Source organism: Triticum urartu, chromosome 7, assembly GCF_003073215.2.
Source record: "Triticum urartu cultivar G1812 chromosome 7, Tu2.1, whole genome shotgun sequence".
Lineage (NCBI taxonomy): Eukaryota > Viridiplantae > Streptophyta > Magnoliopsida > Poales > Poaceae > Triticum > Triticum urartu.
The window spans coordinates 646,403,951-646,417,334 of NC_053028.1; the positions used below are offsets into that span (position 1 = coordinate 646,403,951).

Consider the following 13,384-nt stretch of genomic DNA (forward strand, 5'->3'; position numbering starts at 1 on the left):
CCGCGGAGATGTATAGACTGTTCTTCGGATCACAAGAAATGTGTCCGGATTTAACCGAGGACGCAGGCCTAAGCTGCAATCGCCTAGATACTGAAGTAAGCAACCTTGTGCCCGGACCTTCTATCCGTATAATTGTCATAAACTTGCCCCTAAAAGAGCTGTCCTTTTAAACAGGAGTGGATAGCAAAGGCAAAGCTGATCAGGTGTCCGGCTCCCCTTCCCGAAACCAGGCCGGATCCCGTGCTTGTCAGGATGTTAAAGATAATGCCTTTGGAGGGAAGTAAGGGGAGGACAAGGGAACTATGGCCTCCTCGAAGGAGGCTGCTCCGAAGGGAGGAACCGACAATTCCTCTCCCAAGGGGAAGAAGAGGGCCGCCTCTGACGACCCGGAGACCATGGCCCCGAAGCGGGGGAGAAAATCCTCGTCAGAGGGTCCGATGTCGGGGAGTTCCTCGGTCGGACTATGCCCTCAAAGGGATCAGCCCTCCAGCGAGCCGTAAGTAAAGAGAGATTTTCCTATTGAGGGATGAGAGAAATCCTTGATTTACATCTGAGAAGATTAACCGAAATTTTACCTTGTAGCTCGGACCTCAGCCCTTCTTAGCAGAGCTCGTCTTCGGGGGATCTTCTTCCGGAGATGATGGAGAGCGAGACGCCTCCCCCTGCCGTACCGCCTAGCGAGGCGGGCGACCCTGAGGTGTCGTCGCGGAGGGTTTCTCCAAGTCTGGCAGGGGCGGAAGGTGGCTGTGCGGCCCCCCGAGGTTCTCCGCGTCCGGCCTTCGAAAGAGGCCATAGGACAAGTCCGGCACCGTTTGGTGCTCGGCCGGAGGAGCTAAAGATTCTGCTGGGGCGAGCTTCTATCTCAGAGGAGCACCGTGCATTGATGGGCACGGTGATTGAAAGGATTTCATCCGCAGAAAGCGGATTGCATGAGGCCGTCAAAAGTTTACTGCCGGGTTTTGAGGTACCTTAGATAATCTACACCTTTTGTTAGTTGCGCATAAGTAAGATGCGCCCTGTGACCTTTGCTGAAAATAGGACACATGGAGTATCCGAATTTGCAAGAACGGAAGTTAATCGACATTCTGGCAAACTCAAGGGCCTCTCGGGGTACCTGCAAATTCATCACGACACAATGGTCGGAGACAAAACCCAGCAAACTAGCAAGATGATCATCATCTTTGCAAGTCATTACTTGTCAAACGCAGAAGTGCATAACACAAGCTCACCGACATAGACCAAGATGATCATCAATTTTGAATCAATAGACATACTTCTCAAAAGAGGCATGATCAAATTTTGGTGCCCTTGACTTACTAGTATTTATCTCTTATGACTGATGAATGTGCATTGAGTCCAGAAGCAAAGACTCTACAGTGAAATGAAAAAAAACCTTGGAAATATATTTATGATAACTCTAAATGGATCAGAAGGTGCAGATGCACTTGTAAAAAAAGGTATGCATTTGCAGCAGCTTTGTTCTGATTATGACACCATTCTGTTAAGAAGGCAAAATAACATTATGATCCCAATATGATTGGGAGTGCTCCATTTCACTAGCGGCCCATTTCACTCACTTTTGCAAAGCATCAGGGCACCAAAGTGTCCATAGGCAGCAACAACTCTACCCTGGTTTCAGCTAAAGACAAGGCGAGCATGGCTAATCCAGCTACAATACACGAAGCTGCAGAGAGTAGCTACCCAATGATGCCCGCGTTCATGAGTGCCATGCCGATCTTGACGACAAGGTAAAGAAAGGCCAAGGAAACCAAATCCCCAAAAAATGTTTGCCCTCGATCAAGGCATGATCTATCCTTCCTAACCATCACTGTCAATCTAGCTACTAGCTCTAGGTGGCCCTAGGGTTTGCAGGGGAGGGGTGGAGGAGAAGGGAGGAATCACCTGGGGGAGGGGATGGAGGAATGGAGGAAAACGTCGGGGGTGCGGGTGCGGGCGGAGGGGCTTGGGCGGGAGGACGTCAAGTGCGCGGGCGCGGGCGGAGGGGGGCGGCGAGGGAGGCGGCGCTCGGCTCGGCGTCGCGTGGCCTGGCTGAGCTGAGGTAGAGGCGGTCGTCGTCTCCTCCTCCTCCTAGTCCTCCTCCTCTGGCTTGGGGCGCGGGGGAGCTGCTGTGGTGGCGGGCGCGGGGGCGGCGGCGCGGGGGAGCTGCGGTGGTGGGGGCGCGGGGGCGCGGGGGCGGCGGCACGGGGGAGCTGCGATGGTGGGGGGGCGGGGGCGGCGGGGGTGGAGTCTGGCGAGGGTCGGTGCGGCGGCGTCGGGGCAGCGCGCGGGTGGATCTGGCGAGGGAGAGGGACGAAGGGGATCCGGCGAGAGGGAGAGGGAGGAATTAGCTAGGGGGCAGCGTACTAATGGCGCACCCGCGGTCAGTGCGCCATTAGTATTTTTTTACATAGCAATGGCGCACCAGGCAGAGGTGCGCCATTAGTAATCTTTTTTTATAAATAGCAATGGCGCACCAGGCAGAGGTGCGCCATTAGTAATCTTTTTTTATAAATAGCAATGGCGCACCAGCCAGAGGTGCGCCATAAGTAATTTATTTTTATTTTTTGTTGCATGTAATAATTTTTTAGAAAATGAATATGAATATGAAACAGTAATATTTTTTTATAAAAACAGTAATAATTATTGTTTAACAACAATTGTAGTCTACACTTTTTTATTATAATTTTTTAAAAAATGAATATGAATATGAAACGGGGGGTGCTCGCCGGCGGCGGTGGAGCGGGGGAGGGTGCGGGGGGTGCTCGTCGGCGGTGGTGGAGCGGGGGAGGGTGCGGGGGGTGCTCGTCGGCGGTGGTGGAGCGGGGGAGGGTGCGGGGGTGCTTGTCGGCGGCGGTGGAGCGGGGGAGGGAGCGATGGGTCGTCGGCGGCGGTGCAGCTAGCGGGGGAGGGTGCGGGTGGGATCGAGATCGAGATGGAGGGGGATAGCGATCGAGATGAAGGGGCATCAAGATCGAGATGGAGGGGGATAGCGATCGAGATGGAGGGGGATCGAGATCGAGTGTCCTCATGAATATTCAATATTTTATCATATTGAATATGAAAAAATATCATCAAATTTGAAAAAATGTTCATGAATTCAAAAGGTACCCATGAAATTTAAAAATATTCATGATATCAAAAAGTGCCCATGAAATACAACCGAGAAATGAAGACTACGATTTAAATACAGTCGATCTTAGCTAGCTATCTATTCATAATCTTCTTGCCCTTCTTTTTCGCAAATGGAGTTCTTCTGTGGAACGGACGTCCTTTAGGTAGGGTGGTCCTGCTTCTTCTTGTGGTGTATGCTGCTACTACTTCATCGTCGTCGTCATGTTCGATCTTCGGGTCGCCGTACTTGTTGAAGTCTTGCTCATTGGCTACTCCATCCATTCCGATGATCTTCCTTTTGCCTCTCCTCACGACAACACGACTGGGCTTTGACGGGTCGGTAATGAAGAAGCATTGGTCCACTTGGGAAGCCAGTACCCATGGCTCATTTTTTGCGGTGACGTTTGCGCCCGCGGTCTTGGATTTGGCTTCGGGTATAACCATGGTGGTGAAATATCGGTCTTCTTTTAGGATGCTCTTGGCCCATCTGACACGGAACATCGGGACCTTCTCTCCAGCGTAGCTCAGCTCCCAGATCTCCTCGATCCTTCCGTAGTATCTGTCCTTGTCATTACCGGTGTAGGATTCCATCGTTACCCCGGAGTTCTGATAACCATCGCTCTTCATGTCCTAGTCCTCGGTGTAGAATGTGTAGCCGTTGATATCGTACGCCTCATAGGTCATCAGGTTGTGCTCGGCGCCCTGTGACAAGGCGAATATGAGTTGTTCTTCCGCGGAAGAATCCTCATGTAAAGGGTACGACAGAAGCTTCTGCTTGAACCAACGCGTGAAACATGAGTTGTGCTCTTTGATTATATCTCCGTCCGTCCTCTGTTGGCCTCGGTCATTGTACGTCTTCTCAATAAAGGTTTTGTGCTCTAGCACCCAAGGATCGACCATGTCTATGTGTTGTAGCGCGACTAGGTTTGCTCTTTCAAAGTCGGCGAGTCGACCCTCGAAGTCGACATGCATTTTGCGGCGACCCTCACGGTGACCCCATCCAGCGAGCCTGCCAAGTGCCTGTTGATGGGCAGACCAACGGGGTTCTCGATGCCTAGATAATTCGTGCAGTAGGAGATGCACTCTTCGGTCAGAAAGCACCTGGCTATACTTCCCTCTGGACGTGACATGTTGCGAACGTATCCTTTGATGACACCATTCATCCTTTCGAACGGCATCATGCTGTGTAGGAACGTCGGCCCGAGATGGATGATATCCTCCATGATATGGACCAGCAGATGCACCATAACATCGAAGAATGCGGGCGGGAAGTACATCTCAAGCTCGCATAGTATCACCACGATCTCTTCCTGTAGCCTTCTGAGTTGCCTCATGCCAACCGACTTCCGAGAGATGACATAGAAAAAGTTTCATAGGCCAAATAGCGTTTCACGGATGTGCGCGCCCATGATCCCACGGATTGCAACTGGAAGTATCTGCGTCATCAGCACATGACAGTCGTGAGACTTCATCCCGCTGAACTTCTGCTTCGCTGGGTCTAGGTATCTGCTTATCTTCACCGCGTAACCGTAAGGAAGTTTTACTCCTACGAGGCAGGTGAAAAACTACTCGATCTCCTCCTGACTTAGAGTGAAGCACGCGGGAGGGTAGTCATTTCCGGTGTTCTTGGCCTTTTTTCCTTTGCGACGACTTTCTGTGTTCTGCTTCGCCTCATCATCATCATCATCATCATCATCATCATCATCATCATCATTAGCGTGAAGCTCCTGCCTGATGCCCATTGATTTCAAGTCTTCCCTTGCTTTCGGCCCATCTTTGGTCCTCTCTGGCATGTTGATCAGGGTACCAAGCAGACTCTCGCACACGTTCTTCGTGATATGCATGGCATCAAGGCTGTGAGGCACACGGTGGATCTTCTAGTATGGCAAGTCCCAGAAAACAGACCTTGTTTTCCATACCTTCAGCAGCGGCTCTGGCGCCTTTCGCTTCTTTCCCGGCTCTGGCGCCTTTTGCTTCTTTCCCGGCAGTGGGCAATCTTTCCAATTTTTCAACAGCCCCTCTATTTCCTCACCACTCCTCGTACGCGGGCGTCTTCGGAGTTCGGTTTCACCATCGAACAGATCTTTGCGTTTCCTCCATGGGTCATCGTCGCGAAGCCACCTTCGATGTCCCATGAACACGGTTTTCGAAGACCCGGGATCTCTATCTAGCTGGCGATACGTTGTGTCATCCATGCACCTGACGCATCCAAAAAATCCGTGGACCACCTGCCCCGCGAGATATCCGTAACCGAGATAGTCGTGCACCGTCGTGAGCAGTGCGGCTCTCATAGGGAAATATTCTTTCTCTGCGGCGTCCCACGTATTGGCTGGCATTTTCCACAGTGTCTAGCTCCTCTTTCAGCAGCCCCAGATACAGATTGATGTCGTTCCCTGGTTGTTTCGGCCCTTCAATTAGCATACTCATGTGAATGTACTTCCACTTCATGCACAACCAGGGGGGAAGGTTGTACATCCACACAAACACAGGCCAGGTGCTATGTGTGCTTCTCTGGCTGCCAAACGGATTGACTCCATCGGTGCTCGCGCCCAGCATGATGTTCCTTGGATCCTTCCTAAATTCTGGGTGTTCGAAGTTCAACGCTTGCCATTGGCTCCCATCCTTAGGTTGACTCAGCATCTTGTCTTTTTTATTTATCTCCAGATCATTTACGTCATCTTCTCGCTTCTTCTCCTCCCTATCCGCGTGCCAACGTAGGAGCTTTGCTACCTTAGGGTCCGCGAAATACTGCTGCAGACGAGGAGTGATCGAAAAGTACCACACCACTTTTCGAGGAGCTTTCTTCCTCTTCTTGTATCGAGTGACGCCGCACACCGGACATATGGTAGACTCTGCGTGCTTGCCCCGATAAATGATGCAATTGTTCATGCACACATGGTATTTCACGTGCGGTAAATCCAGAGGACACACGACTTTCTTCGCCTCCTCGAAACTGGTCGGGCACTTGTTCCCCTTTGGAAGACGTTCGTGCCAGAATGACATGTTCTCGTCGAAGCATGCATCGGTCATTTTGTGTTTTACCTTCATCTCCAAAGCCATGAGCGTTACTTTCAGGCGGGTATCCTCGGGTCTGCATCCTTCATACAATGGAGTAACCGCGTCTATCTCCAGTTGATCCAGCTTGGCTTTCTCTCGGGCGGCAGCTCTTGCGTTATCCGTCTGCTTGAGAAGCAGCTCTTGAATATGAGGGTCCTGCACCCAGCCCATCGATGGTCCATCGTCGTCTGCTCCTCCGGCATCTTGATCTTCATGATCATGCCCTTCGTCTGCTCAGGCATCTTCCTCATCATCATGTCCGGCATCTTCTACATGATGACTGTGTACAGCATCACCGTCGTGATCATGTCCTGGAGATTCTTCGTCTTCTCACCCGCCCGAGCCGCGGTGGTTGTCTTGCTGCCCTTCCTCATTTCTTACCCGGCCCCCATGGACAACTTCATAGTCATCTTCATCACCTTGCCACCGATAGCCATCCATGAAACCACACAAGAGCAGGTGGTCCCGCACCTGCCCAGAATTCGGGTCCGCAATAAGGCTCTTCAGCTTGCATCTTCGACACGGACATCTTATCTCCGTCTCGTTATTTTGAAGCATCTCGGCCTTCGCGGAGCTCAAAAACCTATTCATGATGCCTTCGGTCATCGTGCGGACCATGGTCGCCTGTGGGGTAGAGCAAAACGATATTTTAGAACCAAGAAAAAATTTGGCATGACTTTCCCTACAAATAGGACCAAAAAGAATGCATAGTGCCAAAATTCTCGCCGAAACGGAAATGAATCAACATTCCGGCAAAATATTGACAACTATCGCATTTCAAATACCGGTACCTGCAAACACAAACATATATGCAACACCACAAACATACATAGATCTAGCTAGGCCACAAAAAGTGCATGTGCACGTTGTTGGAGCGAGCTAGGGAGAAAAAAAGTAGATCTACAACATGAAGATAGCTTTCCCCTTACTTACCTATCAAAAAAAGGTAATTTCAACACTTAATTTTGATGAATCTATGGTGCAAATGAGGTGAGGAGGAGGAGGCAGCCGACAAGCTTAGAGAAGGAGGTGGGGAAAGTGAGTGTGTAGGTGTGGCTGTCCAAAAATATCTAGCTAATCCCAGGTTACTAATGGCGCACCACACAGCCGTGCGCCATTAGTAACCCAACATACTAATGGCGCACCACACAGACATGCGCCATTAGTAGTTTTGCAAAAAAGTAAAAAAATAATTTTTATACTAATAGCGCACCGTGGCACAGTGCGCCATTACTAGTTTAAACTAGTAATGGCGCACTATGCAACGGTGCGCCATTAGTAGTTTTGCAAAAAAAGTAAAAAAAACAGTAGTGGCGCACTGTATGGCTGGTGCGCCATTAGTAGTTCTAACTACTAATGGCGCACTCTGCCCGGATGCGCCATTAGTATGTTTGAAAAAATGAAAAAAAAACATTTTGTTACTAGTGGCGCACCGTGTGCCTGGTGCGCCATTAGTGTCTTCCACACTAATGGCGCATCTCCACATGGTGCGCCATTAGTATATAGTAGTGGCGCACCACTTCTCTGGTGCGCCATTAGTGTCAATTTTATCTTTAGCCCTTTTCCTAGTAGTGATATGAGGGTTTCATACGGAAACTCGTCTGTTACAAAGGGATTTCATTTTTTTGAACTTATTTTCTGTGTTCAAAATGCACCATTCAAAGCCACATCATCAATTTTCAACCCTTTCTGACTTCATTTGTTATTTTTCATGCATTTACTGATTATTATGAGCTATAAGACCCTGAAATTGAAAAGAATTTCAAATGAACTCTGAAAAGGTTGAAAGTTGGCATGGTATCATCATTTCACCCACATAGCATGTGCAAGAAAGTAGAGAGTGTTACGGCAAAAACTGGATGCACTTCGTGTACAAAACGAATAGTCTCTTTCAAAGTATGAGGGTTTCATAAGAAAACTCGTCTGTTACAAAGAGATTTTATTTTTTAACTTGTTCGAACTCCATAGTTTTCTGTGTTCAAAATGCACCATTCAAAGCCACATCATCATTTTTCAACCCTTTCTGACTTCATTTGTTATTTTTCATGCATTTACTAATTATTTTGAGCTATAAGACCCTGAAATTGAAAAGCATTTCAAATGAACTCTGAAAAGGTTGAAAGTTGGCATGGTATCATCATTTCACCCACATAGCATGTGCAAGAAAGTAGAGAGGGTTACGGCAAAAACTGGATGCACTTCGTGTACAAAACGGACAATCTCTTTCAAGGTATGAGGGTTTCATACGAAAACTCGTCTGTTACAAAGGGATTTCATTTTTTAACTTGTTTGAACTGCATAGTTTTTCTGTGTTCAAAATGCACCATTCAAAGCCACATCATCAATTTAGTACATATAGCTCTCATGAATAGATAAGTGACCAAATTAATAGAAGTTCATCATCACATTAAAAACAAAGTACATACATAGTTATCATTGAACAACATATAGCTCTTCAGAGCATCTAGTTAAACAGTACATTGAAACTATGTAAAACCTTTCAATGCAACAACAAATGCGATCATAATCACAACTAAGGTAAAAATTGATTCAACGGCATAATGATACCAAGCCTCGGTATGAATGGCATATTTTCTAATCTTTCTAATCTTCAACCGCATTGCACCCATCTTGATCTTGTGATCATCGATGACATCTGCAACATGCAACTCCAATATCATCTTCTCCTCCTCATTTTATTTATTTTTTCCTTCAAGTAATTGTTTTCTTCTTCAACTAAATTTAACCTCTCGACAATAGGGTCGGTTGGAATTTCCGGTCCAACTACCTCCTACATAAATAAAATCTATGTCAATTTGATAGGCATAATTGTCATAAACAATAAATGAACCAAATAGTTATAAAAGATAATATATATATACCACATCTGAATCATAGCCAGGACGAGGGCCGACGGGGGCGGATACCAAAACCATCGCACTATATAATAACAAGCAATAATAAAAGTAAGAAAATTAGACAAGTATCTATCTAAAGTAAGAATTTTTTTTCTTTCAGAAGAAGATAAGAACAAGAGGCTCACCACGGTGGTGCAGGCGATGAGATCGGCGTGGGCGATCGACGGCGGTGAAGACGGGGACAGGACGTGACAGACCGCTAAACCTAGACAAATCTCGGGGAAAATGGAGCTTGGAGGTCGAGCTTCGAGAGGAGAAAGCTTAACTAGCGTGGCTCGGGCATTTCATCGAACACCTCATGTGCATAGGAGGTAAGCCAGAGCACCCAAATGACCTCTCCCTCGTCGGCCAGAAAAAACAGAGCACCGTGGAGTGCTCTGCTGCGGCGACGGGGTATATATAGGCAACTCATTTGTCTCGGTTCGTGGATGGAACCGGGACTAAAGCCCAGCCTTCTGTCCCGGCTCGAGGCAAGAACCGGGACCAATGTTTGTGGGCCAGGAGCGAGGCCCATTGGTCCCGGTTCGTGCCTAGAACCGGGACAAATGGGTCCATACGAACCAGGACCAATGCCCACCAGGCCCCGGCCGACCCCCTGGGCTAAAGAACTGGGACGAATGCCCCCATGGTCCCGGTTCATAACTGAACCAGGACTAATGGGCTTGCCCTGCCCGAACCAAAGCCCTGTTTTCTACTAGTGACACTACATGCCCGTAAAGTATCTCGGCTACTGCCAGTTTTATGGCTTCAGAATTGTTTGTGTTGACTAACTAAGTCGCACCAGTTCATCATTTCTTCAGAACTAAGAACAGACAGAACATATAGAACACTCATCATACTTGCAAACACCAGCTTCAGCACAAACGACACCTCTCTCCCTAGTCCTAACAACATAGCTACTTGTTGCTTGGTCATGAGAACTGCATTGCTCTAATTGTAGCTACTACAAAAATTGACTCTGCATCAATTGCCTCCGCCTGCAATGCCTCTGTTGCTACCTGCATTCCTCCCCCGTCACCTCTTGCAAGCTCAACTTCTTTTTTTTGTCCTCTGCTGCACCAATTACATCAACAACAGCATAAAAAGGATATGTGTGTTAATCAGATGCTCCACATACTCTAGCTCATAGCGCCAGAAATCACAAGTTACCTATCAAGCACATAGAAAAAAACCCAGAACTTCGTAGCTAGCAGAAATCAAACTTAGTCATTGACACGGACCAGATCAGGACTTACACCGTGCTTCTTGCACTTGTAAAACAACCAACGGTCATGCTCCTCAATGGTGGAGAGGTAGAATTTGACCATTTTGCCACATTAAGGACAAGGAATCAGTTGCACCACAAAAATGGGTGGTTGCGCATGCCTGATAAGATCGAGCTAGAGGAATACATGGTGGAAGAGGTGATGGTGACGATAACGAAGCTAGGTGGCGACAGCGATGATTCAGGGTGGCGGTGGCCCGTGAGTTCGGGAGATTTTGGAACTAGGGACTTGGGAGGGGGTCAGCGAGTGAAGTGGGCGATGTGGTGCGGCACTATACGAGGATGAGGATGCAGCGAGGTGCGTGACGTTCGACCCGAGTGCGACGCAGTCCAGGGTATGCTGCCTTGCTGAACTGGTTTTCGCATGAAAAAAACAGACTGGATCTAATACAGAATAAAAACCGTTTACGTGGCATGCCTAGTCAAACCTCAATTGGGGAAAATTTCAGTTAGGGCTAAGATTTGGCACAAAGATGAAAATGGGGGTATAAAATGAAGATCTCTCAAAATTGGGTAAATCCAGTCACTAGGGTGAATCATGGGGTGAAAAATAGAATTAACTCTATTATATTTGATTATGTATAATTGTCAAAATATTTATTGTACATAAGTAGAATAATTCATGTGTGGCTGAATGTTGTGGCTTGTCTATTTCTATACATGATTAGATGAGGTCGCATTATTCTTTTTTACAATTGTATATGTTCCGGTGACATGCTTGCATTTGCATGCTGAGATACAAAAAAATGGTTTCACCATTTAGTTCACATGCACACAAGAACTTTCCGAGAATGGACGTACAGATATTCATAAATCGCATGCAGAAATACAAACACGGGCGGCCGGGTGGGTGCATACGAACGTACGTAGATACATCAGGAACACTGTTGCACCTGCCGTGGGCTTAAATGATTGGGGTCACTCACCGCCACCGGTCAGGTCGGTCTCCGTCTCCTCACTCACTCACCCGCCCGCATCATCAACAAAGCTAGCTACAGTAGCTAGCTAGCTCCCCCAGCTCAATCCCGTCCCCTCACCCCCACAGCAGCTTTCCCACGGCTCCCCTCCCCCCTCCTCCCGTGCCGCGGCTATCTACCCTCCTATATACACACACCCCCGCCCACCCCACTGTCCCTCCTCCCTCTCCTCCTCCTCCCTTCTCACCACACCCAATCGCCCGCTCGCTCCCTCGGCTCGGCGTCCATCGATCTCTCCTTCTACCCGAGCTGCTCCGTCGTCCGGACGGCTTCGTCGACCGCGTGCTTGCCAGGTGAGATGTCTGGTTGATCTTCCTCGTACTGTAGCTCCGGGCCCTCCGGCGGCCAGCGGCTAGCTGCTGGTTGTGCGGCTGAGATGACCACGGTCCAGCGCGTGCGCGCGCGCGTGTGTGTCAGTTTCTTGGCTGATGCTGCTGTGCTGCAGCGGCCGAGCTCAGATTCAGGCCGTCTTGGATGCCACGCTCTGGTCCGTCCGGGCCTGCACCGTACTCCAAGCTAGCTCAGGACCAGCTGCTGCCGATCCACTTCGATTCCCCCTTTAGGAAACCCTAGAGTCAGATTTTCGTGCGCCCTCGAGAAGCTTAGCATGTACAGCTACAGACTCTCGCCGATGCTTAGCTTGATTTGTCACCTCACCATATGAGCTGAGCTGAAGAACCATGCAGCGAACTGATAAGCAGCTAGCTTACTGGCTGGCTGCTGAGTGAAAATTAAGATGCTTTTGGTTTCAGGCAGCTCCGTATGTACTAACAGGCGGCCGTCTCGCATGCAGATCTGAAGTCAAAGGAGGAGAGGACGGACATGCAGGGAGCGCCGGTGGACAGCCCGGGGCCGGCGGAGGCGGCTGCGCGGCCGAGCCGGTACGAGTCGCAGAAGCGTCGGGACTGGCACACGTTCGGGCAGTACCTGCGCAACCCCCGCCCGCCGCTGGAGCTCTCGCGGTGCAGCGGCGCCCACGTCCTCGAGTTCCTCAGGTACCTCGACCAGTTCGGCAAGACAAAGGTGCACGCCGCGGGCTGCCCCTTCTTCGGCCACCCTTCCCCGCCGGCGCCGTGCCCGTGCCCGCTCCGCCAGGCCTGGGGCAGCCTGGACGCGCTCGTCGGCCGCCTGCGCGCCGCCTTCGAGGAGCACGGCGGGCGGCCCGAGGCCAACCCGTTCGGCGCGCGCGCCGTCCGCCTCTACCTCCGCGAGGTGCGCGACTCCCAGGCGAAGGCCCGCGGCATCGCCTACGAGAAGAAGCGCCGGAAGCGCCCGCCGCCGTCGTCGTCCCAGAAGGCGGCCAAGGCCGCCCCGTCCCCCCCCCCCCCCGCCTCTACCCATGTAGCAGCGCCCCCCCCAGAGAGCGCGCCGGAGGTCCTCGTCGCGCGGGCCGTGCCGGCGCAGGGGCACTACTTCATCCCGCACCCGCAGCACTACATGCACGCGCATTTCCTGATGCCAGGCGGCCACGAGGCGGACGCCGCCGTCCCGAGCAGCTCCAGCGGCAACAGCAACGGCCACAGCAATGGCCACAGCAGCGGCACCGGCGATGAGATGGCCATGGCGATGGCGGCGGCAGCGGAGGCGCACGCGGCGGGGTGCATGCTGCCGCTCTCCGTGTTCAACTAGCGAGGTTTCCGGCTGCATCCATGGATGCGATCCTAGCAAAAGCAACGCAAGGTAGGGCTTAAGTAAGTTAATTCGGAGGTCTATATATCTAGCCGTAATCTTGATCGATCATCGGAACGATGGAAGGATGAGTGTCATCGATCGATCGATGAACGTACTATTGTTCTTCTTACCAAACACTATTCACCCTTTTGGCTACATTTCCTGCTGGGAGCTAGTGGTGCTCCTCCTCCTTGCTACTGTAGGGTTTCTACTTTCTAGCAGCGTTCGTGCAGGCTTGGTTGATTTGTGTATGCAGATATAATTAATCCAAGGCTCGATTGAAATGTCAAGGGGATTTCCACTGCTACAATGTGCACTGCTGATCGAGTGATTCATGGCAACATGCATTTAATTTGTTGCGTTCTTCCTGTCGTCGAACAGATCTT

The 13,384-nt window shown here is 50.1% G+C and overlaps 1 protein-coding gene across 1 annotated transcript; it reads left to right on the top strand.

Moving 5' to 3' along the window:
* The first annotated feature begins 11,356 nt into the window (after positions 1 to 11,356).
* Positions 11,357 to 13,288, top strand: LOC125522467 (protein G1-like2). The gene is made up of 2 exons (XM_048687526.1): positions 11,357 to 11,620; positions 12,121 to 13,288. The coding sequence occupies exon 2, from the start codon at positions 12,150 to 12,152 to the stop codon at positions 12,954 to 12,956; it is 807 nt and encodes a 268-aa protein (XP_048543483.1). The 5' UTR covers positions 11,357 to 11,620; positions 12,121 to 12,149; the 3' UTR covers positions 12,957 to 13,288.
* Positions 13,289 to 13,384: the final 96 nt, after the last annotated feature.

What these genes read in the sequence shown, in the direction of transcription:
- LOC125522467 (XM_048687526.1), top strand. Translation starts at nt 12,150, where the DNA reads ATGCAGGGAGCGCCGGTGGACAGCCCGGGGCCGGCGGAGGCGGCTGCG.